The sequence below is a fragment of the Mauremys mutica genome, chromosome 7 (assembly GCF_020497125.1).
Source record: "Mauremys mutica isolate MM-2020 ecotype Southern chromosome 7, ASM2049712v1, whole genome shotgun sequence".
Classification (NCBI taxonomy): Eukaryota; Metazoa; Chordata; order Testudines; family Geoemydidae; genus Mauremys; species Mauremys mutica.
Genome location: NC_059078.1, coordinates 24,764,788 through 24,787,139, shown reverse-complemented (window position 1 = coordinate 24,787,139; position 22,352 = coordinate 24,764,788). Strand labels below are relative to the sequence as shown.

Genomic DNA, 22,352 nt, shown 5'->3' with positions numbered 1-22,352 from the left:
TAACGTTACAACAACAACCTAGAGAAAAAGTACTTTCCCTGAACTTGAACTCTGAATTATTTAAATAGTTCAACTTTTGTAGCTAATGTTGAAGTGAGAAGACCTGTACAAAAACAAAGATGAAGTTCCAGTGTTAGGTATACTCAGTGCAATACCCCAATTTATTTATCATGGAATTCCTCTTACATAGATCTGCAGAGGCTGTATGCTGTGGTCCATGGCTCCTGCAGTCTCTTCCTGTGAATCAAATAAATAAATTTAGGTGGAAAGTAATAGCTCTTTAGTTGGCTATGTTGATATTAATACTTGATATCTAAATTAAGTATTCTCAGTGGATTAAAACAAAATGCATTTTTTGTGTTAAAGAACTCTTGATCCTACCACCAAAGGGGTAAGGAAAAAAGAAGACCCTTTGATTTTTGTGACTCATAAAGCAACAATCTAAACACCACTGGTTAAAACACAGTTGTTTTAACCTTTACTTCTAATTAAGTTTCTTACAGCTGTAACAGTTGGCTAGCATATTACTTTTACATGGTTCATTGTACAACTGTAGGATATTTAAGCTTGTTTAGTTTGAAGTAAAATGGTACAAATGGTGAAGAAACCAACTATGTTGTATAAATTAATCTAGGACTTAGTGAAAATCTATTGGGTTTTATTTTCATAAAAAGACTTGGAGGTCTTGTTTTTCTGATTTCTTTTGTATTTTTCTAACTTAGGGGTCTGGCTTAAACATGCAATCCTCTAAATCAGTGTCTTCTTTCTTATTTCAGTAAGACTGGGCTGGTGTCTTCCAGTTGGGACAGACAGTTTTACTTTACTCAGGGTGGAAACCTAATGAGTCAGGCAAGAGGTGATGTAGCTGGAGGACTTGTCATGGACATAGACAACTGTTCCGTAATGGCTGTGGACTGTGAGGACAGAAGATACTGCTTTCAGATAACATCTTTTGATGGCAAAAAGTTAGTATTCATTCTTAAGATAGCATTATCTGTAAATGATACTATATTCATTAACTGGAAAAAAAAAAGACAAATTTCAATTTTGGCTGGTTAAAATTTGAACATGGTGTTTTTTTTTTTTTTTTTTTTTAAACAACCCTACAAACTCTGCCTTTTTTTCTCCACCATATCCTAAACAACAGCCACATGGAGCTGCTGATAACAGGTTGAAATAATCAAAGCCCACAACAGTTTCATAACCATAAATGGTTACATTGCATGTTGAACAACCTGTAATCTATATTCATTTAAACTGTGTGAATGTCACTTTTTTATTTGGATAATTCCAGAACATTTGCACTGAAATCTGAATATGTATTAAGTGAGGCTCAGAGTGCTAGCATTTGGGATAGTTTTCCATTTGTTGTTGGAGCAATGCTTCTGGGTTTTAACCCTCAAATTTACTTTATTAACATGATGTTTATTATAAATACAGTGTACCACCATAAACACATTTATTAGTATTACTTAGGTTTGTCTAGTTCTAAATAATTGGGATGTCAAGCAAATAAAATTCAGTGTAATTCTTGCAATTTTTGCTGAGCTGTCCATTCAAACATCTAGTGTTCACCACAAGCACCAGAATCCTTCCATACAGCTGTAAGTGTAACCTCTTACTTCTGATGTCCATAGACTAGACTTCCAGGCATGAAATGCAGTCCTGGACTCTCGGAAAATGAGCTGTTGATTTATATATGATATCTGTGAACTAAGTATGTACCCAAACTTGAAGATACTTTTAAATAAGATTTGAACACAACCGTAACTGTTTGTAATGCAATATCATTCTAAAGAGCACATAACTGTTTTGACATATTTAACCATAACTTACTACAAAAATCCATTATACAGGTAGATGGTGTATTGTATTAGAAATGTAAATATTCTGCCATAAATTGGTGTTTTGAGATAATCAAGTATAAGTACTCTTGCATTACCTTGCATTCATCACAACCCAACATTCAGCCGTAGAACCATCTGGTGTATATAGCATGTTGTTAGGGCTGAATTCCCATTGCCATTTGAACATAAAAATATCTTGATTGTGCTATAGCACACACTGATTGCCTATGAGACCACTTACAAAATTATTATACATTTTTATAATAGCCTAATTGTTTTAACAAACATCTGCATAACAACTTGCCTTGATGTTTCTCTGATATTTTAAAAAAACTATTAGTCTTGTACACATGGATGTGAAAGTGATCTGAATAATGACTTTACATACATAGAAAGTATGAAGTGCTTTTCAGAATCCTTTATCAAAACTTACAAAAACATTGTTTTTAAATCTCTATCAACAAAATCATCCATAGCTTGGGTATCTTTCATTCTTACCCTTCCCAGCAATTTTAAAACTGAGATAGTCATACCAAAATAAGTATTGCTTTTTCATGAGAAGCTCCAAATTTAGCAGGGTGCAGCACAGCTTCTTATGTTTTTCTTCTAGAAAGGAAGATTCAATATTCAGTTCTTTACTTTGTGCAATAATATCTAGATCCGGGAGAAAAAAGGTTGGCATCATCTACATTAATACTTTTCTCTTGTTTGGACACTTGCAAGGCCCTGTCATTGTTTTGTATATGAAATAGTGAGCTGACTAGTGCTTGTGGGGCACAGGCTGTGGGCTGTTTCATTGCTATGTAGACTTTTGGATTCCACCTGGAATCCAAGCTCTGAGACCCTCCCACCTCACAGGGTCCTAGCGCCCAAGCCTCTACCCAGCAATGAAACAGCCCCGAGTCCGAGTCGGCTGACACAGGCCAGCCACTGTATCTAGTTTGTGTGTAACCATACCCATGGATGTGAAACCGTCAAGTCTGTTTCAGACCATAATACCTGATTGTTCAATTGCTATATGTGCACCCTTGCCTGATTTTTTCCATAGAAATAAAATTGCTTGCATCTTCAGTTAGATTTAGTTTCCATTTAGTATTTATGCATAGCGCCCAGTGTTATTAGTACAAGTAACATGCATATATCAAGGGGAAATTTACCTCCAGACAAAAAGTTATTGAAAAGATCTTTTTCTTTCAAATAAGTGAGCCTGAACATTTTTTTTTATTCTCTCTTCTTTCAGATCTTCAATCTTACAGGCAGAGAGTAAAAAAGATTATGAAGAGGTAAGCTTACAGCAAGTGTGTGGTGGTTCAGATGCTTTTTCTGATAATTTATTACACATAAGAAATATTTCTTAGGTTACTTGTGAGGCCCAAAGTGAATAGTGACCTGAAGATTTCTTCTACCCATACTGACAGGTGTCAAGAAGGTGTCCCTTTGTCTCAAAAGTGATTGTCAGTGGGGACCTATAGGTTTAACTTGGAGGAAAAATGGCCAGCATAGTCATTGGCAATAAGAGAAACAAACACTTACTGCACACCTTTTTTGGGGGGAAGCGGGGTGCTGTTTCCTTTTTTTTTTCTTTCGAGTCAGCCAGCTATAGAAAGCAAAAGAGAGCCCAAAATGAAATATCCTGAGTGCCTTGTTGCAAAACAAGAGGAAAACCACATCCAGACTTTGTTTAAAAAGTGCTCAGTCAAATGATCATAGAATTAATTTTGTAAAAATCATGCTCTTAGTGTCTTTGGTAAGTTTCTTTTTGATGGTAGCTTTAGAACTGAGTTAAGAAGCAAGCACAGGATCATGCATCCTTAGCAAGAAGCTTAGAGGCGGAGTATAGAAAGGCATTTAATGCTTTCAGTATCTGCTAGGAAGACTGCACATCTCACTGCCAACTGCTGGGTGATCAAACAAACAAATACATGTTTCAGACAAAAACCAAATGTTTGTTTGCTTTCTAGTTGCATTCGACACTCATTCTTCTATAAGGGTTGAGGTCCCCAGATCCACCTTGCAGCAAGAATGCACCTATGCAGGTGCCACTGATCACTCCTTCAGTGAAACACCACTCTTGCTTACATACAGGCTTCAGACTTACCCAGTTATAGTCAAAGGTCACAACGTGAAGGTTCTTACACGACTCTTCTCATCTGCTGTCTGCCCAGACTCTTCTCACAACTTGTGCAGCTCACACTATAGGTGGAAGACAACCAGATTTCACCAATGTCCCCATCCTGGGATTAAACAGTAGTCCCACATACTTAGTATCCATCCCTCTTCTTTAAGGCTTCTCTCTTTAAGTCCAACCAGGGCTTTTCCCAGTGTCCCTGGACCTCCCTCCCCCCCCAGTATTTTCAGAATCTACACTGAGGTAATTGTCCTGAGCCATTCTTTTCTCAGGCTTTCAGCAGCCCTTCTTTGCTTCCCTTATCAGGGGACTTTCAGCCCTCCCCAGGAAACTTCCAACAGCTTGCTCCTATCTTTTCCTTCATCTGGGGAATTTGGCAGACCTCACTGGCTGCCCCTGCCTGAACTTTCTTACTCCAGGCAGCTCCCCCTCTCTAGCTTAGATCTGAAGACTGAAGAGGATCTGTTAGCAAACTGCTCAGATAAAGCCTATTGACCAGACACATTTCACTAAATTCTTGAATCTATTTAGGGTTTTCCAGAAATTGTGTGTAGCAAATCTGTTAAACGCCTTTAAATATTTGCTAAATAAAAATATTTCTTACTTTGCATTCATTTTTAATATAGACTTTCTTGATGCAAGAATAAAAACTTAACATTTGTAAGCTTTTGGATTTCTATAATGCAAGTCTGAGCAGGCAGTTAAAGGGGGATATTGTGAAATCGTGCTGCTCTGTGTTGTTGCTGAATATACGGTGCAATCATCAGGGCATGCACCCATGCACTTTGACAAGGACCCCTAAATTCCTGTGATATTTTTATCTCCTGGCTATAGCCTTCATTCCCATCTTCCCCTCTCCACCCCCTCCCCCTCAGCACATCTATGAAACATAGCAGAAAATACTCACTTGTAAAATTAGTGAGTTATTTTTGACAGGGATTGTTTTTGAGGATGGGTTTTTTGCTAAGATGCCCAATTGATCCAGCTCTGCTCCCTGGACCTCAGCTCCCATCACAATGTCCAGCAGCCCACCTCATAACCTCCTTTTCCCATGCGTGTCAGAGAATGAGGGGGAGCTTGTAGCTAGCTTCAGCAGCTCTTCTCCCCAGCTCTTTGGGCCTCTGCTGCTGCACTGTTCTCCAAGTAGCCCAGCTGGCTAGCCTACAAATGTCTGGATTCTAGCTTGGGCTCCATGGAACAGTGCAGGCAGCATGCATTGTAATCCAGTTTACTCCCCCTTTCAGGGAAAAGTTGACAAATAAAAGGCAGCTGCAAGCAAGTTTGAGTAAGGCAGGGAGATAGAAAACAAAATATTGGGTGCTGGCTGCAATATTCTGGAGGTAAATTCTGCTATATGGTGAATTTCATGGCAAATTCAGTGAAATACATAGGCTGTGGCCTGTCACTCCTTAAAATGACAAATTAAGTGCAGGGAGGTGGTGGGAAGAAAAGTCAGCTAAGATATTTAAACAGGTTTTTAAAACTACAATATACTTATTAATGCTTTGCTTTTTTCTCTCTCTCTTTTAGTGGATATGTACAATAAACAACATCTCTAAACAGATATACCTCAGTGAAAACCCTGAGGTAACGTTGATCATTTGTTTTATAATACCCAAAACTAACCCAAAGAAATGTATTTAAATTTAGAAATGTATTCGTTTTAAGAGATCTGCTAGACCTAATTTTATAGTATGAAATTAAGTTGAATGCTGCTTACGTCTCAGACTAGAAATTTTTCATGGCAGGAAATGTAACTTTGTTTTGTAAAGCAGTGTGTGTATTGGCAGCATTTATAAACTTTTATAAGCAAGTAATACACATTTCTTCCACCTGAATGATGAAGAGAGGGCACATTTAAAAAACTAGCATTACTGAAAATGTAAATAACATTCTAAAAGTTTGTTTTTCAAGAACTTGTACCTGTATTTTGCTTATCACAAATCATTGTGATGCATGATGGAAAACTTCACTTTCTAATCGAGCTGACTGTCAAATAATCCTATGAATAGGGCCCTACCAAATGCACAGCCATGAAAGAGACGTACTGGACCATGAAATCGACCAAAATGTACTGTGAAATTGGTAGGGCCCTATATATGAACAAAATTAATATAGTAACAGTTTGTGTAGGAAGGAGGCTATACATGGAGCTAATCAAAGTGGTCTTGATTATTCAGTAGGTGGCAAAATATAACTCTGGTTATTCAGAGGTCTTGGAGGACACCTAAAATCTTTGTAAATTAGGGTAATTGGTTGAATAAATGCTCACACTTATTTGCAACTGCTAAGCCATTCTCACAGGTGATGTTACTGCTTTCTGCTAGTCCTGTGGGGTATGTGTATAAATCAAATGAGATACTCTTCTTCCTCAGGCCTTTGGCAGGTGCAGTGTTGTGAAGTACCAGAATGGTAACCTTCCATTGATCACATTCTAGAGTTGAGAACTAGTGGAAGCCATACTATACAGGCACTATATTAAATTGTACACGAATCCTCTATGGAACCATGAAATATAAGCTCCTCATTAAATACAGGAAACTTGACAAGTGTAGCTCTGCCAGTTCAGTGTGAGACGAAAACGTTGCTTGTGATACCAGTTTTCAATTTTTGGACTAATAATGAGTTTGTGGATAATAGCAAAGCTATTTGTGTGACCGAGTCTAAATTAACTGTATTGTAAATAGGAAACTAAAGGTTTTTGTTGTCCCTACTATGCAATCACTAAGTCAATGAAACAAATGTGAGTTACATACATGTATATTTTGATGAATACAGAGTTGGGGCCATATATCATCCTGGTATTAACAGGTGTTGCCATTGATCGGAACATGTGTGGTTCCAGCATAGGTTCAATTTATAGTTTCTCCTACTGCATGTAAAAAAACCTTAAACTGAACATTCTAAATTGAATTTGGAGAAAATGTTTTCAGTTACCTTTTTTCTTTTAATTACTTAGGAAATTGCTGCACGTGTAAATCAATCCGCTCTGGAGGCTGTCACCCCCTCTCCTTCCTTCCAACAGAGACATGAGAGCATGCGGCCAACAATGTACATTACAGAACAGTTGGTCATTTTAAGAGCACATTTCTAATGGGTGTCTGGTGAAGGCTTCTAAAATAACATGATTTGCAGAAAAGGTTTCAGTTGTCTACAATGACTTTTAAATCTTTAACAGGATAAAAACAAGTTCTTGAACAATGTAGCAAGTGAATTTTTGATAAATATTTTAATTTTCTATGATGTATATTAAGAAATAAATGATCCCGCGCTATATCGAGTTTTGGTATTTTACCAATTATGCCATGTGGCTAATTTGTTGGCTTTTGACAATCTTGATTCAATTTTCTCAGTATTTTTAACAACTAGCATCAGACTTCTAGCTATAGGATATTTCACATTCTAGTATGTTAGTGCCGTATCAGTGATGAGAGAAAGTAGTAAATGATTGAAATTGAATCTAGATTGCATTTCTTTTTACTCTGTAATGATAGTATTGTTCCTCTTAAATTTCTTCAAATATTTGTCTTGTTTTATTTTTCCCAAGTTTCAGAATATTATATTTGTGTCCACGGTGGGGTTTCATTTGTTATCTATAAGGTTACATCTCTCTTTGTTTTGTTTTAGACAATCTCGGCCTCCGACAGCTCGTACAAATAGCTCTGGGTCTTTGGGATCTGAATCAGCAGCTTTATCAGCACTTTCCTTGGATTCCCTTGTTGCCCCTGACACACCGATACAATTTGACATAATTTCTCCAGTTAGTGAAGATCAGCCTGGTCAGGCAAAAGCCTCAGGGCAATCGGGCAGGTAGGAGAAGCAGTGGAAGAAAAATCCTTGTATTTGTCTGTTTTACAATTACAGAAACAAAAGTAAGGAAAGCATATCCAGCCAGTAACTCCATCATGTGTATTGTCTTTGTTTTGACACTTTTTTTGTGACAAGTATGCAGAGAGCAGGGCTGCAAAACAGTATCTTCGTCACACATAACTGTGAAAATGCCAAGTATTTACTGTAGATACAAGATGTAGTTTTTCAGTTTTGCAGCAGCTTTTCTCACCATGTTTAACAACTTATGCTTCATAATCATTTGGTTTTAAAAATATATTTTCCTTTCCTATTGCTTGCTCGCTCAGCACCTTGGGTATTTCCTCTTGGAAACTCAAGAGAAATTTGGTAGCCCTGCCTCCAAGTGATGATGGCATACTGATGACACTCTTCCTAAACTAAAAGGTGAGTGAAAATGATCTAGGCTTCTAGAGCAATCTTCTACAGACAGGTTGAGAATTGCCTTACAGTTATCCCAAAATATAAAACCACTTCTTTCTCCTGCTTGTTTTTGTTTGTTTTATTTTCCCATTCAAAATAAGAGGCCTGATAAGATACCGTGCATTGCCTTTACAGAACTGTTTGTACAGAATTTAAGTATTAATCTTTTTTTTTTTTTTTTTTTGATAGTAGATCCCATTCATTTCAGGGAAACTGAAAACTATTTTGTGACTTAAGTCTTGTGATTTATGGGTGTCTTCTTACAAAAAAAGACAGTTACTCACCTTTGTAACTGTTGTTCTTCGAGATGTGTTGCTCATATCCATTCCAATTAGGTGTGCACGCGCCGCGTGCACGCTCGTCGGAAGATTTTTACCCTAGCAACACTCGGTGGGTCGGCTGGGCACTCCCTGGAGTGGCACCGGATATATACCCCTGCCGACCCAACCACCCCTCAGTTCCTTCTTGCCGGTTACTCTGACAGTGGGGAAGGAGGGCGGGTTTGGAATGGATATGAGCAACACATCTCGAAGAACAACAGTTACAAAGGTGAGTAACCGTCTTTTCTTCTTCGAGTGCTTGCTCATATCGATTCCAATTAGGTGACTCCCAAGCCTTACCTAGGCGGTGGGGTCAGAGTGAGATGTTGCAGAATGCAAGACTGCTCAGCCAAATGCTGCATCATCTCTGGACTGTTGAACCAGTGCGTAATGCGAGGCAAAGATGTGAACCGATGACCAAGTAGCTGCTTGACATATATCCTGGATGGGAACATGGGCCAGGAAGGCGGCAGATGAAGCCTGAGCCCGAGTAGAATGGGCGGTGAGGTGGCTAGCAGGAACATGAGCCAAATCATAGCATGTACAGATACAGGACATCACCCAAGATGAAATTCGTTGGGATGAGACCGGTAGGCCTTTCATCCGATCTGCCACAGCTACGAAGAGCTGAGGTGACCTTCGGAAGGGTTTTGTTCTCTCGATATAGAAGGTGAGAGCCCTGCAAACGTCTAGGCTGTGCAGCTGTTGTTCCCGTCGCGATGTGTGCGGCTTCGGGGAAAAGACTGGGAGGAAGATGTCATGATTGACATGAAAGGCAGACACCACCTTAGGGAGGAGGGAGCGGTGTAGTCGCAGCTGTACCTTATCCTTATGGAATACCGTATATGGGGGATTAGCTGTCAAGGCCCGAAGCTCAGATACTTGTCGCGCCGAATTAATAGCAACGAGGAAGGCTGTTTTCCAGGAAAGGTACAGTAACGAGCAGGTGGCCAGCGGTTTGAAAGGGGCACCCATAAGCTTGGCTAAGACCAGGTTAAGATCCCAGGTAGGAGTCGGTTGTCTGACTTGAGGATACAAACGTTCTAAGCCCTTGAGGAACCTTGAGACTATGGGGTGAGAGAAGATCGATCGGCCATTTTCCCCTGGGTGGAAGGTGGAGATGGCTGCCAGATGGACCTTTATGGACGAGACCGCTAGGCTCTGTTCTTTCAGGGACCAGAGGTAGTCCAGAATAGCAGGAACAGGCACCTGCATGGGCACTAAGTTACGCTGGGTGCACCAGCAGGAGAAACGCTTCCACTTGGCCAGATATGTCGTCCTAGTGGAAGGCTTCCTACTGCCCAAGAGCACTTGCTGGACCGAGGCAGAACAACGCAACTCAGATTGGCTCAACCATGCAGCAGCCACGCTGTGAGGTGAAGAGACTGCAGGTCCGGATGGTGAAGCCTGCCGAAGTTCTGAGTAATCAGATCGGGCCAGAGTGGCAGAAGAATCGGGTCTGCCACTGCAAGGTCGAACAACATGGTGTACCAGTGCTGCCTCTGCTACACTGGAGCAATCAGGATCATGCGGGCGCTGTCCTTGCGGAGCCTGAGAAGGACTCTGTGGACGAGCGGGAACGGTGGGAAGGCATAGAATAGGTGCCTCTTCCATGGAATCAGGAACGCATCCGAGAGGGAGCCCGGGAAGTGTCCCTGGAATGAGCAGAACACCTGGCATTTCCTGTTCTCTCGGGAGGCAAAGAAGTCGACGTGGGGAAACCCCCACTTCCGGAAAACCGAATGGATGACATCTGGGCAGATCGACCATTCGTGAGACAGGAAGGATCTGCTGAGGTGATCCGCCAGAGTGTTCTGGACTCCAGGGAGAAAGGATGCTACCAAGTCGATCGAGTGGGCTATACAGAAGTCCCAGAGGCGAACGGCTTCTCGACAAAGGGGGGAGGAGCGTGCTCCGCCCTGCTTGTTTATGTAAAACATGGCCGTTGTGTTGTCCGTAAATACTGATACACAACAGCCTTGGAGATGGTCTCGAAACACTTGGCATGCTAGGTGGACCGCCCTCAGCTCCCGCACATTGATGTGCAAAGCCAGCTCTTGAGATGACCAGAGACCCTGAGTGTGAAGGCCCTCGAGGTGGGCACCCCAACCCAGAGATGATGCATCCGTGGTTAGAGCCATCGAGGGTTGCGGGGGTGGAATGGCATCCCCGCGCAAACTATGGTGGGGTTCAACCACCAGGTTAGGGAGTCCAGGACCTCCTGGGGAATGGTGAGTATGGAGTCCAGGCTGTCTCTGCACGGCCTGTATATTGAAGCTAGCCAAGTTTGAATGGGGCGGAGGCGTTGCCTCGCGTGTTTGGTTACGAAGGTGTAGGAGGCCATGTGCCCTACGAGGCTGAGGCAGTTGCGTACTGACGTTGTCGGGAAGGTTTGGAGACCTCGAATAATGGAAGCCATTGCTTGAAAACGCGACTGTGGGAGGCAGGCTCTGGCCAGATTGGAGTCCAGAGTCGCTCCGATGAAGTCTAGTCTCTGTGTGGGTGTTAGAGTAGACTTCTCTGCGTTGATCATGAGGCCGAGGCTCCCGAAGAGGTCTTTGACTATGCGCAGGTGCTGCGACACTTGCGACTGGGAAGTCCCGCAAATGAGCCAATCGTTGAGGTACGGGTATACGTGTACCCGACGACAGCAGAGGGAGGCGGCGACTACGGCCATGCATTTTGTGAACACACGAGGAGCTGTAGAAAGGCCAAACGGGAGTGCAGTAAACTGAAAGTGTTGAAGGCCTACCACAAAATGGAGGTACCGTCTGTGCGGCGGGTAAATTGCGACGTGGAAATACGCGTCCTTCATATAGAGGGCGGCATACCAGTCTCCCGGATCCAGGGAGGGAATAATGGTCCCCAGGGTTACCATGCGGAACTTCAGCTTTATCATGAATTTGTTGAGTTCTCGCAGGTCTAGGATCGGTCGCAGACCTCCCTTTGCCTTGGGGATTAGGAAGTAACGGGAGTAAAACCCCTTGCACCTCATGTCTTTTGGTACCTCCTCTATGGCTCCTAGAGCTAGGAGCGACTGGACCTCTTGCAAGAGAATTGCTCATGAGAGGGGTCCCTGAAGAGGGAAGGGGGGGGGAGGGAGGGTGGGAAGGTGGGGTTGAAACAAACTGGAGGTGGTATCCCAATTCCACGGTGCGCAGGACCCAGCGGTCGGAAGTGAGCTGGGACCAGGCAGGGAGGAAATGAGAGAGACGGTTGAGAAACGGCGGAAAAGGATCCGGGAAAGTAACTGGTGGGGCGCCCTCGGGCATCCCATCAAAAGTTTTGCTTGGGCCCTGCTGGTGGTTTAGGGGGAGCCTGATTTTGGCCTCCTTGAGGGCCAGACTGCCTTCGATGATTAGCAGAAGGCGTGGCAGAGGCAAAGTCCTGACACGGTCTAGGCGGGGCATAAGGCCGGTGTGGCTGTGGCCGGAAGGTCCTGCGTTGGGTCACTGGTGTGTGCATACCCAGCGAGCTCATTATAACGCCATTATCTTTCAGACTTTGCAGTCTGGGGTCAGTCTTGTCTGAAAACAGGCCTTGGCCTTCGAAGGGCAAATCCTGAATGGTTTGTTGCAATTCAGGGGGAAGGCCTGATACTTGGAGCCAGGAGATGCGCCTCATCGTCACTCCTGATGCCAAGGTTCTGGCTGCCGAGTCCGCTGCATCCAGAGAAGCCTGGAGGGAGGTCCTCACCACCTTTTTACCCTCCTCGAGGAGAGCGGTAAACTCCTGGTGGGACTCCTGCGGAAGAAGCACCATGAACTTCCCCACGGACACCCACGTGTTAAAGTTATACCGACTTAGGAGGGCTTGTTGGTTTGCCACCCTAAGTTGGAGGCCCCCGGCAGAGTATATTTTACGGCCTAGGAGGCCCATGCGCCTGGCCTCCTTTGACTTAGGAGCCGGGGCGTGTTGGCCATGACGCTCCCGTTCATTCACCGATTGGACCACTAAAGAGCAAGGAGGTGGATGAATGTAGAGGTATTCGTACCCCTTTGAGGGGACCATATATTTCCTCTCAACCCCCCTTGCTGTAGGTGGAATCGAGGCCGGGGACTGCCAGATGGTATCCGCATTGGATTGTATGGTGCGGATAAATGGCAGGGCCACTCTAGTGGGTGCATCAGCCGAGAGGATATCCACAACAGGGTCCTCTACTTCAGGGACCTCCTCCACTTGTAAGTTCATATTCAGAGCCACTTGTCGCAGGAGGTCCTGATGGGCTCTGAGATCAATCGGTGGAGGGCCTGAGGAGGATGTTCCCGCCACCGCCTCGTCAGGCGAGGAGGAAGAGGAGAGGCCTGGGAACAAGGGGTCCTGTGGGGGTTCCTGTACTTACGAAACGTCCTCTGTGTCAGGTGGAGTCTAGGTGTCCGCAGTTGGGATCGGAGCCTCATCCGTGTCCGTAGGTGGAGGACGGCTTAGCGTCGCCTCTGGTGCCCGGTGTTCTGACGGGACCAACCGTGGAGCTACTGGTGGAGCACCTTGGGATTGGTGTTATGCCCACGGTGTCCAGAAGAACCAGTGATGAGGTCCTTGGCTGGGGATGTCAGAGTCACGTTCCTGCTGGCAGGATGTACTACCAGCCTGAGAGGACACCGATGTGTGTCTGGAAGGCCACGGCGGTGCCGAGAGATCCTGGGGGGGCGCCACAGATCTGGATGTGCGCTCTTGGGTTGGTAGCGGAGAGCGGTACTGCGAGCGAGACCGGGACCTTCTACCGTAGCGGTGCCGGGAGGTCGAGTCCCTTGAGTCCCTTTTGTCTAGAGCGACTGCGGGAAACATGGTGCCGGGAGTGGTGCCGAGAGTCTGATCGGTACCGGGAGTACCTGGTCGGCGACCGAGATGTTGACCAGTGCCGCGAGTGCGACTGGTACCGCGATGGAGAGCGGTACCGGGACTGCGAGCGATGCCGGGAGCGGGAACAGTGTGATTGAGAGTGTCTGCGAGATCGTGATCTTGAACGACGACTCTCTGTTGGAGCAACGGAAGGTGGCCTTACCAGGGCCGGTTTCCCGACAGATTGAATAACCTGCACCGGCGGTGCCGGGGGTTGAGGCCGTGCCAAATCCGTCATGGCAATGAGCTCCCGGGCCATGGAGAAGGTCTCCGGTGTAGAAGGCAGGGCAAGCTCAACCACAGCATGAGCCGGCGAGCTGTCAGGCACTGGACTCAACGGCCCTTATGGGACCGGAATCGACGGTGGAGACTCAGTGGAGACAGACTCAGTGGAGTCGCAACTGGCGGTGCCATGACTGACGGTGCCGTGGTAGAGGACGGTGTCAGGCAAGCTGTCTTCGAAGAGCGCTCCTTCTGTTGAGCTGCAGCAGTTGGAGCGCTATGTTGCTTCCTGGGTCTTGGGGACAGGGAGCGGTGCCGAGCAGATGTCGGTGCCGGTAATGGTCGGTGCCGGGGCTCCTTCTTGGTACCGGAGTGGTCCGGGGCCGAAGGGGCACTTCTTACCGAAGCAGTCTGTTGGGCACTCGGTACCGACACTGCAGGACTAAGTGCCGACTCCATGAGGAGCTGCTTCAATCTAAAGTCCCGCTCCTTCTTCGTCCTTGGTTTAAAGGACTTGTAAATGCGGCACTTATCTGTAAAGTGGGATTCCCCTAGGCACTTGAGGCAGGAGTCATGGGGATCCCCTATTGGCATCGGCTTTTGGCACGCTGAGCACGGTTTGAACCCCGGTGCCTTGGGCATGGGCCCGTACCGGGGCGGAGGAAAGGGGCTAATCCCTGATCCCCCCCCCCGTCCTTTTAACTATATACACTAACTATAAATACAACAACTAATACTAATTATAACTACCAAACTCGAACTATGACACAATTAGCAGTATAGAACTACGAGTAGCTAGGGATGTGGAGATCAGCAAAGCCGCGCTCCACAGTTCCAACGACCGTCACGGGCGGTAAGAAGGAACTGGGGGGAAGGTTGGGTTGGCAGGGGTATATATTCGGCGCCATGGCGGCGCCACTCCAGGGGGCGCCCAGCCGACCCACCGAGTGTTGCTAGGGTAAAAATCTTCCGATGAGCGTGCACGCGGCGCGCACACACCTAATTTGAATCGATATGAGCAATCACGCGAAGAAGAATATTTGAGTTGTGTGGTGTTTGACTCCATGTTAGAATATCTGCTACCAGAGAGAAGAAACTTAGAGTTCTCACACACAAAAAAAAAAATTAAATCGTGTGATGTACAGTATTTAACTCAACTCATTTTTCCTTTTTGTTAGAAGAATAATGAGACTGTTAAACAGTGCATCAAATTAAGTATACAACATATTGATTAAAATAGGTTGGTAAGACCTGAACTGGATTCTAGGCAATGAAAATCATATAATAGTGTACCTAAAACTCATCTCAACAAAGATATATTTTTATCATATACATTCATAATTTTGTCTCAGGTGGGAGAGATTATATAGAGATGCAGTCAATATTTGCCTGAAAAGATTAAAAAAAAAAACACTACTACATTTGGTATAGATTGGCAATGTGCTGTACTTGTCTTAGTACCTTTATCACAATCCTTTTTTAAAAATTGTCACTGTGTTTCAGGTACAAATATGAAGTACATCTTTAGGTGATTTTTTGCATTTCATTAGACCACAAAAAGCTTAGAATTTAGTGTTCTGATTTTGAGATCCTGAAAATGTCTGAGTGCCAAGAAAGTATGGTTGTGGGAATTTTCCTAGGTATATTTGAAGAGATGAACAATCTTTTTTTGGGCCTCGCCATTGTTCTATAGATTTTGTGCCATGCAAACTTTAGTTCAGAGTTTATTTAGTTCAATGATTATCCAAAGTTCACACGCCACTTTTGATTAGTTTAAGTTAACATTTCATTATTAATTTAAAGATTAACAATCCTATTTTATAGGCCACACAAATAAAGAAGACAGACTTATTCTATATCATATATCAAGGCAGATGTTGGATTTATTCTAAAAATGAATTTTAGGACCATATCAGACAATGGAAAAAGTGACACCTTCACTTGTTTCCTGGTAAAAACTGATATTTTTCTGCTGTCCTCATTGAGAGTTTTCTGCTATCCCAGTTAGCCAAGAGAATACCTTTCCTTTCTCCATTCTCCTTGAGAGCTTCAGCTAGTTTCCCAGCTCCAAATTTTCTTTTTACATTACTTTCCTTCTCTTGAGAAATGCAGTCTGGAAGCCTAGAGTATTTTCACTTTATTATAATTGAGAGTAATTATGTGTCTGCTGAGAGTCAGAAATAGCCACATTTCTCTTGACCCTCTAGGAGTAAAACCCCAGGGATGTTTTCAGAGAGCTGCATTTGAGACAAAACCAGTGATTTCTCTGCAGTGAGTAATTCAACAGCTTGAAAAAGTGGGGAAAGGTGTGCTGTTTTAAATTAATCTCTTAGAGGACTAGCTTTAGGGTGCGCTTCCTGAAGCTGTTCAGTGAGACTTAATCTCTTAAAACTGTGCCTTTTAAAAAATTAAGAAGGTTAAGTGATTCATTGGGGTTGCAGACAACAAGCTCAAATTGCATTCCTACCACAACAGTGGGACAAATAGCACTTGATATTTCCTCCCCACTCCCCAGATCCTGCGCTCTCCACTCAAATGCAGCAGCTTGTGTCTTAAACCCACATCTAGTAAGTCTGTCCTTGTGACTCATAGGTGGGCTATCGATTTTGATCCCAATCTGTGAAATTATTATGTTGCTTTATTTGATGCAGATTAAGTCTAGATTATGTCAATGGCTCTTGCACTCTGACTCCCGGTTTAATGTTTTAATTTTTTTAATAGACGTACAAACCCATTTGGTGAATCTGGAGGCAAAAAATCTGAAACGGAAGGTAAAACAGGATTTCATTTAAGTACAAAATATTCTTGATTGAGGTGCTCTTCAAAACTAATTTGCTTTTTATAGCAGCTATAAAATTAAGACTTGTATGCCAGTATTCAGTTAAAGCATACTTGAGTGCTTTCTTCATGTATAGCAGATGTCTCTAAGATAATTAGCTCAGCACCCATTTCTGGACTGCTGGATTTCATTAGCACATACTGCATCAGATGAGTCAGGTGAGACTACAGTCTGGAAGTCTAACTATTTAAGTCTTTCATTTTCACTAAACCTAAGTGAAAAACTTAGACAGATATGTATCTTGCTATTTCAGTAACTGCACCTGTCATTCATAAACAAATATTGGAAGTATAATTTTTAGTTAGAGTGTGGGTTGGGATTTTGTTTATAATACTTTACTAACGTAGAAATCCTTCTTCTGTGATTTGTCATGGAAACAGTAATGTTTAAATAGGAAAACCCAGAAATGGTTTGATACTGCTTATTAAATACTCTTATCTGTCTTAGATTCCATCCTTCACCAGTTATTTATTGTAAGATTCCTTGGATCCATGGAGGTTAAATCTGATGAAAGTCCAGATGTTGTTTATGAAACAATGCGCCAAATACTAGCAGCCCGGGCTATCCATAATATTTTCAGGATGACAGAATCACATTTATTAGTCAGTTGTGACTGTTTAAAGTAAGTATCCTTCCTAAATTTTACTGAAGTTGACTTTCACAAGTATATTTTCAAATGGCCCTTTCAATTTGGTAAAATTTACTTTGTGATTTGTTTTGTTTAATTAACATTTTTAGGTTAATAGATCCACAGACGCAAGTTACAAGGCTCAGGGTAAGTAATTTAAATGCTAATGTTAAAGCAACCAATTCTTTTTTCTGATTTTATGTCTAATTTTGTTTGAATACAATTTTCATTCTGTTAAATATCAACAGTACTGTGCTACTGTGTAATGAGATTTCTAAACGATTTCCCACAAAACTTAGGTTCTTCTTCGAGTGATTGCTCATATCAATTCCAGTGAGATGTGTGCGGGTGCCGCGTGCACGGGTGTCGGAAACTTTTTCCCTAGCAGCTACCCATCGGGTCAGCTGGGGAGCCCCCTGGAATGGCGCCGATATTGCGTTCTTTATAAGACCCTGATGGGCCGACCTCCCTTCAGTTCCTTCTTACCACCCGCGACGGTTGTTGGAACAGTGGTCTCTTGGTTCCCCAAGTGCTCCACTAATCCCTAGCTTATCTCAATCGTTATTGGTTAATTGTTAATAGTTAGTGTTTTTTCTTTATAGTGTTAAGCGTAAACATTTTCAAACAGTGGCTTTTTCATTATTTGAAATGGCAAGAGCATAATAAAATTAGCAAGATAGGTTTGTGTAGTAAGTAGTAGAAAGTCAGACATTAACATTAAAGTTGGGATCTCAGTTACATGAGTCAGGAAATTCAAAAGATGATGGTTCTAATGCATTATTAAATTGGCCATGTTGCATGTCTTGTATGTGACATGTCTTATGGTCAACTTATTTTTATCTCTATAAATTAATAATACAGAGTAATGTCTTGCATTCTAAAAGAAATCAATGGAATACTTGACATAAAATATATTCAATATGTCCACGTTCAGCTTCCAGTAACAACCTTATATTTTTTAATTTTTGATTTCTGTTTGCTTGATTTTTTTTTAGTCTGTATTGCATGAACAATAATGCTTTACATTTGATCTCTGGGTCTTTTTTAGAGAGCTGAAGAGAATTAAATGTGTTCTTAAGTGTCTTTAGGGCTCTTTAATAGATGAAGTATGTAAAACTTCTCAGTGCTAAAAGCAGCTGTGCATTCATGAACTCTAAGGCCTTAAGTGCAGAGCTATTTTACGACTGTAAGCTGTTAAAGGTGACATAAGGCAATTCATCATGTGCCCAATGCTCTAAACTGTTTTAGTATAAGGACTCCAAAAAAACTTAGATTAAAAAAAATTGTGGTGTAACTATTTTAACTTTGAATTGTCATAATTTTAAAACTAATTTAAACTATTTTATTCAAACTTGGGTTGATTTCCATCTTTTGTGAAGTTTTGAAAAGAACCCAAGTTTGAAATTTCTAGCTTCAGCCTTTTTTTAATTATCGGAGTGCAAAAATGTCAACTGAGCGTAATACAAAAAGTGTGTGTGTACGTACGTACGTACGTACACGCGCACAACTCAAAATTCCTGAATGTATTCAGGTCATAGTTTTCAAAAACAATCCATCTTTGGACTGACATCACATATTGAAAATTTAGTCCCAGAAGGAATTTATATGAGAGAGCTGACTATCTGAAAAAAGAGTGTGTGCGCACATGCTTAGAAAGGAAACAGGAACTCAGACTTCACTGTAACATTTAGTTGTATTCAAATGCTACACTACTCTCTGCACAATGTACATTTTTGATCTGCATGTGTTTGGTCACTGAATGTTTTTAATAACCTGTTTCAGTTTGTTGCAATGCCAAAAGCATTATCCAGCAATTTGATCAGGATATAATAAAATTCTTTCTACTGATCATGTCCATTTATTTTGTTGTTTTTAGTAAGCTACAGTATATCGATATCTGGTATTCAAAGATGTATAGACCAAACTTTAAATTCCCATTATTTCATCCTTTTTTTGCAGTTTCCTTTACCAAGTGTAGTCTTGTATGCTACACACCAGGAGAATAAACGCCTTTTTGGATTTGTGCTTCGGACTTCAGGAGGGAGAGTTGAGAGCCATACAACATCTGTCTGTTATATATTTGAATCAAACAATGAAGGGGAAAAGGTATTACTATGTTACTTACACTTTTATCTTGTTTCAAATCTGATGTGGATTTCAAGGTCTTAGCTCTCATTCAAGTTGTATGAAGAAATTTTTAGAAGTGTTTTTTGTATGTTTAAAAAAGTTAGGCTGTCATTCCAAGGATCTGAAAGTGCTTTAATGCACAAAGTCTTTCTGAAGTTGTGGGAATTTTTCTTAATTTTAAAGGAATATTTATTTTTCATACTTTCTGAATATTCAATTTGTTTATATTTAGATATGCGACTCTGTTGGACTGGCAAAACAGATTGCTTTTCATGCAGAATTGGTAAGATTCTTAAGTAGGGGAAAAAGGTGTGTGTGTGTGTGTGTGTGTGTGTACACGCAAAATGCAGTATGCTAAGTATATAGATAATAGCACTATGTGTCTGGCAGTAATCTGCAGATTAAGACATTTCTACAGAGTCTATTGCATAGTATCTAGGTGATATTTAAACTTGTCAAGAAGTGATAAAGATTTAATAGGTTTCATACTGATTGGAAAAGGGTATTGCAGATACTTATTTTTTTGTTCATTTCAGCAGAGATAAGTCTTTCAAGGTAAAAATAATGGTATACATACTTCATTAAGTCAAACATTGATATAACTATCTTAAGGAAACTCCTACAAAGTGGCAGTGTTTTATATATCCCAATTTACAAAGATTAGCCTTATTATATCTTTATCTCTTTAGGATCGTAGAGCATCAGAAAAACAAAAAGAAATAGACAAAGTAAAAGAGAAACAACAGAAAGAACTCAGTAAACAAAAGCAAATTGAAAAGGTATGTCTCACGATTACTTATAGTACTATTATTTTCTTATCAGAGGAGTAGTCGTGTTAGTCTGGATCTGTAAAAAGCGACAAAGAGTCCTATGGCACCTTATAGACTAACAGACGTATTGGAGCTTGAGCTTTAATGGGTGAAATGCCCCTTTGTCTGACAAAGTGGTTAAAGGGTGAATACCCACAAAAGCTTATGCTCCAATACGTCTGTTAGTCTGTAAGGTGCCACAGGACTCTTTGTCGCTAATATTTTCTTATTCATTAACCTACGTGCTGCTTTCATGGCACTGTACTCCAAACTACAACGTCCCATTCATTAGTAGAAAAAACACTGTGGGCTTGATTTTACCTGGAAACTCAGCCAATTTTTTTTTTTTATTTGCTAAATGTACTAAATTTTGGATTTTGACATCTTTGTATGTCTTACACTATAGAAACATTTTAGAGTTAAATCTGAACAATTTTATTTCTGCTTCACTTCCTGAATCTAAACTTTAGTAAAGGTTAAACTTTTTTTTAAATTTCCATGTAGTTGGCAGCATTGTTATAGCCAAACTCTTTGTGGATGATGATGGTGTGTCAGTCTTTAGGCTAAAGGCCTCATATTTTCAGTGCTGATAGTCAGCTTTGCAAATTCATACCTCCTCCTAGGCATTGAGCATACCCTGCTACGACAGCAGTGGACCCTTTGATCTGATGCTGCAAGCAGGTTTTAATATTTTAAATTTTAGTCTAGATCCTGACTGAAGCAACCTGAGAAAACATGCATATAAGATGCAACAGATGTGTTTGAACTCATCTTATATAGAAACTGCTTTTAAAAGTTTAGCCTTTTGAAAAATGATCAACTTTTACTTGCAACTGGGGGCAGACTCAAACTGTAACTCTAAAAATATTGTTAACCTAACTGTTACTGTTGCATTGTTTTACTGACTTGAAAATTTTTTATCAAATAATAAAACTCCATAATCAAATGGTCTATTATGAAATCTTATACTTCAGAGACCATAAATGTCATATTGTATTTCAAAGTTTGAGTTCTTCTGCAATAATGCTCATCAGTTTAGAATTGAGTTTGCTGGGAATATGAATACATTACTTAGTACAATAAGATGTTTTCTTGTTAGTTGTTCACATAGAGCTAGCTACTGCCCAGGTGGATAAAACTGATAATTAAAAATGATTTTAAATTAAAATTAAACATAGATTAATTAAAAATACCGATTAAAATTACATTTGAAATCATGATTGCCTATGTTAAGACTTACTAAAATAATTTAATTTAAATTTTAAAGAAAATTAAGCAGTATATGTTTGCTGCAATTTTTTATTTTTTTTAAATTAAAGTCAAACCACTTAATTGGTGGAAGTCATAGAACCAGTGTTTGACAGCAGTCGCCTCTTCTGCAGGTGCAAAGAATATTTTCTGCATTTCAGTTTATTCAACCAGTTCAGTTCAGTGACTAGCTCATTCAAAGGTCAGAAACCAGTGGGAGTTGAAAAAGCAGAAAAGTTTTCCTCTTTAGGTTTATGAATAAAAACTAGATGTGAGAGAATGAAATCTACTAGTTCTAAAATATTGAAGGACATTCTGGTCACCATCAGTTCAGTTCATTCACTAAAGATAATATTTCAATAAATCAGTTAGTTTTAAATGCAAAATGTTTTGATGAACTTTTTTTATGTATCCAGTACAGTTTAAGGTAGTTTTATTTAGTAAATTTAAAAAAAAATTGAAACACTGTTTCTGTGCATTTAATTAAATTTGGATTTCCATCCACATACAATGTGATATATCACAAGTAAAAAAATTAATATTCATCTAGTAAATCAGAAATGCATCATTCACTGTTTTCTAAAATAAGAAATGTACAAATTAAGAATCTGAATAAAAGTAAATTTAAGCTACATAATTGCTTCAATAAATGTTTGTAGAGATATTATATCCTCTTGATTAGCAAAAAGAAGCACCAAATTTAGACTAAAAACTGAATGTAGTTGCAAATTAATACTTTTTAATGGATACCGCCACCAAATGAAAAATCAACCTTTTTTAGGAAAATAACTAAAAAGTACAAATGCAAGACCAGATTAAAGCTGATTATTTAAATCAAGATTTCCTTTCTGCTTTAAATTGTGATTTAAATCAGTCTACGCTGGTCACTGAAGTTATTTGTTCTTGGTTTGCTATAGAATCTTTTAAATTCCTCTCTACAAAGCATTTACTAATCAAGTTGCCAGTGCATAGCTCTAAATAAGATAATTTCCACCTTTGCAGAGGGGCACTTGAATTTGTTTTCACTGTGGAAAAAGTTCTGAAGTGAATATTTTTTCGCCTTCTCTTCCTTC

The 22,352-nt window shown here is 41.0% G+C and overlaps 1 protein-coding gene across 1 annotated transcript in view; it reads left to right on the top strand.

The window, feature by feature from the left end:
* The window catches only part of APPL1 (adaptor protein, phosphotyrosine interacting with PH domain and leucine zipper 1), a 55,559-nt gene that overhangs the window by 25,608 nt on the left and 7,599 nt on the right, over positions 1-22,352 (top strand). The window contains exons 11-21 of the mRNA XM_045024055.1: positions 777-965; positions 3,088-3,130; positions 5,506-5,562; positions 6,935-7,026; positions 7,603-7,785; positions 16,350-16,399; positions 16,915-17,089; positions 17,206-17,242; positions 19,055-19,201; positions 19,455-19,505; positions 19,912-20,001. Of these exons, the coding sequence (XP_044879990.1) occupies positions 777-965; positions 3,088-3,130; positions 5,506-5,562; positions 6,935-7,026; positions 7,603-7,785; positions 16,350-16,399; positions 16,915-17,089; positions 17,206-17,242; positions 19,055-19,201; positions 19,455-19,505; positions 19,912-20,001 (1,114 nt within the window). The remainder of the gene's footprint in view (positions 1-776; positions 966-3,087; positions 3,131-5,505; positions 5,563-6,934; positions 7,027-7,602; positions 7,786-16,349; positions 16,400-16,914; positions 17,090-17,205; positions 17,243-19,054; positions 19,202-19,454; positions 19,506-19,911; positions 20,002-22,352) is intronic.